This window comes from Arachis duranensis, chromosome 4 (assembly GCF_000817695.3).
Source record: "Arachis duranensis cultivar V14167 chromosome 4, aradu.V14167.gnm2.J7QH, whole genome shotgun sequence".
Lineage (NCBI taxonomy): Eukaryota > Viridiplantae > Streptophyta > Magnoliopsida > Fabales > Fabaceae > Arachis > Arachis duranensis.
The window spans coordinates 8,742,520-8,745,803 of record NC_029775.3 but is presented as its reverse complement, the minus strand read 5'-3'; the positions used below and the strand labels follow the sequence as shown (position 1 = coordinate 8,745,803).

The window sequence follows — 3,284 nt, the reverse complement described above, 5'->3', positions numbered from 1 at the left end:
GCTGGTAGTGTACTCCTGCTAAAATTGTCTCTCCATAGACGAGCTCGTTGCACAAGGGATAACCCATCTCGAGTCTGCTGCATCATCCTCCAATTTTCTCTGCTCCTTGATTCCAAGCATATTGTTATATTCATGAACAAATTAGACCAAGCTAGTCCTGTTGTGTAAGAATTCACCGTAGAATGCGTGCATGCTCTCACTCCTTTGCGTACTCCTCATGGAAGCCCAAAATTTACTCTTGAAGAATATGGGGACCCACATACGTCGGTCATCATAAAGGTCTATAGAAAAAAAACCGTTCTTAGCATAGAAACCTTAAACTGAACTTATTACTACAAAATAGATAAAGCCAGCTACCAAATAATTGTCAATTAAAGCGCGTAAAGTAATTGTACACTAACGGACCTGACAGTCATGTGTTGTTATGTATGTTGTACTCAGCTACAAATTCAGACCAGTTATCCTCAAATAACTCCACCGTCCGAGAGTTCCACACAATGTCATTAAGGTCAACATACAACTCTCTGTACTGGCGATAACATCCAAGCTTTAGCGGTAACTTCTTTATAATGTGTCAAATGCACCAACAGTGGCAAGTATCGGGTAACGCCTTTCTAATTGCACCACACATGGATCTGCATTGATCGATGATGATCCCCTGTGGAACAGTTCCCATGCACTTCACCCATTGGTTGAAAACCCACTCATAACTTGGGATTTTCTCATTCCCCAGCAGAGCACAACCGAGGAGGGTCGACTTACCATGGTGGTTGACACCGACAAACAACGCAAATGGTAATCCATGCCTAGACGCAAAAATAACCACATATAAGAAATCCCAGTCACGACCGTAAAAATAAAAAGAATAGAAAAAACACCAACATAACTACGTCATACCTGTTTGTATCGTACGCACTATCAAATAACATGACGTCTCTGTAATATTCATACGACGCCCTGCACCTTGCGTCCACCCATACGACACTCCTAAATTTACATTCCTCGTCCAAATTCACTGCGTAGAAGAAGTTCGGATTGATGTCCTTCATTCTCATGAAGTAGTTCATCATCTCGCTAACATCCGCATTCACGTTGCTAGTTTGAAGTCTTGCTGTAATATAGTTTCTTAAATCATTTTCTGAGAATCCCAAGTTCGACGGGCCCCCAGCCTCATTTGCCAAAGTTAGGAATGTCTTGTTTGGTCAAATCCCAGCCTCATCATTATCCTCGATCACGCACTTCGCATGCATGATCAGCTCCCTATACTCATTGTAGTGCACCGCCTTTTTTGCTGAACATGGGTGCGGGTGCCTCAACTCAACCTTGAAGAAAACTAACTCTTGCTTCTCCTTATCAAACTTGACATATATCCTTGCCTTGCACCCGGCGGCTAAAATCGTGTTCTTTCGCGTTGGTGCTTTGACACGAGACCCGCGGAACCCATTCCGATTACCATGGATAGCTTGGTTAACGGGTTCCTTTGTGATCTTGTCACATGTTGTCGTCCTTATCTTAGTTGCAAATCCTACTTTCTTTGCGTAGGTAACATAGAATTCATGAGCCAATTGCAACTGCGCAAACCGCATTCCAACTTTTGGTATTTCATCTTCCTGAAGGCAACTGTGATCCGGTAACTACGTTTCAGATAAAAAAATGAATGCCATTAATTATCAAATCAAACATGCGGATCATGACTACACAAAATTAAACTAGAGTCCAAACCTCATAACCAAGATCCATCTCTTCACTTTCAACCTCAGTAAGATCCGGCAGTTGCATGGCCTAAAAGTCCAAAATAAACACAGAAATACAAAAAAATGATAAATCCTTAGTAAATATCATGTATATAAAATCTCACTAACCAGCACAAAAAATGCGATAAAAAATAGAAATCAAGTCAATCATCGTACCCATTTTAACTTAGAAACAAATGAATGAAAATGACAATGATAATAATTGAATTAATTATTTTATTTTACCTATTATATAAGTATTGTAACTACTATCTATTCTCTTTCACAATGACATTGTATATCACATAGCTAAATATGCAGTAGATACAACTATCATAGTACTATACGCATAGTTCAGTCCTCGGTTTTAGAGCCAATGGTGACTATAGTTACTTTTTTTATTCATTCAATGTCCATCATGTATAATTATATACATATGTTCTAATCTAAATATGCAGGAATCGAAGCAGATTAAGTATCCCATCAGTTGATAACTCTTGCCTTTTTAATTTTCATTTTCAAATATATTCTTCATAATAATAATAATATCATTAGCTGTAACTCAAAATCAATATACATCACTACTAAGGTTACACGGGACCTATGAGCATCATGCACAGGAACATGGGTGATTACTTATTAAGTAGAAAGGTCTCCAAATATAGTCAACTCTCATGCTTATACATGCAATTTAAATTTGGTTATATAACTTCATATATTCATAAAAGATAGTTCAAAAAAGACCTAGTTTCATCCGGCGACAAATCAATATGCCATGATTACTTAATTTATGTAAATTCTCCATACATATAAGCATACCATCAATATAAAACCATCACAAATTTGGTCGAATCATGAATGTTTATGATGCATCCGGGTAAGCATTAAACATAAAATTAAACACGTCACTTGCATTGAGTATAAACATCTAAATCATTTAAAAAATAACCATCCATTATTAATGTTTTGAACGTAAGTTGCTCACCTTATTCGATTGCTCACCCTCGATAACGGAATGGTTGGCTACGTTTTCATGTGAATTTGATGAATTCTCATTATCACCCGAAGATGGAACACAATCCAGCAGTTCAACCACATTGCACTCCATTAAGAAACTTCGGCGGGGTGATAGGCGTGAAAGAGAAAGCACACTTGAGACCCCTTTATCTTGCGACGTCGACATCGAGAAGAAGGCACACACCGCCGTGCACTGTCCTTACTGGACGTCTAGGTTGCTGCGATGCCGCGAAGTTCGACCCACACGATAAGAACGTAGTGCTGGACGGTGGTCTATGCGGACGACGACGTCAGTCAGAACAGAGTCGACGCTATGTCGGACGCAGGTGGTGACCGTCGCGGCGCTGCACCGGCGAGATTTGAGGAGAAGTGGAGAGAAGGAGGTCACACCGTATTGAGAGAGTGTGATTATTTTTTTATTCTATAACTGACGATAATCCTAGTTTGTTTCAAATTTTAAATTAGAAACTATTCAAAATTAATTAATTACCCATAATTTAATTTTAATTTCAATTTAACCCCATTGTACACATT

At 38.8% G+C, this 3,284-nt stretch overlaps 1 protein-coding gene across 1 annotated transcript; it reads right to left on the bottom strand.

Annotated features, from left to right (window-relative positions):
- Nucleotides 1–1,202: 1,202 nt before the first annotated feature.
- Nucleotides 1,203–2,916, bottom strand: LOC107483164 (protein FAR1-RELATED SEQUENCE 8-like). Its single transcript, XM_016103786.1, has 3 exons — nt 2,719–2,916; nt 1,723–1,782; nt 1,203–1,634 (listed from the first exon to the last, which is right to left on the bottom strand). Exons 1-3 carry the CDS (start codon nt 2,914–2,916, stop codon nt 1,203–1,205), a joined length of 690 nt encoding a protein of 229 aa, XP_015959272.1.
- Nucleotides 2,917–3,284: the final 368 nt, after the last annotated feature.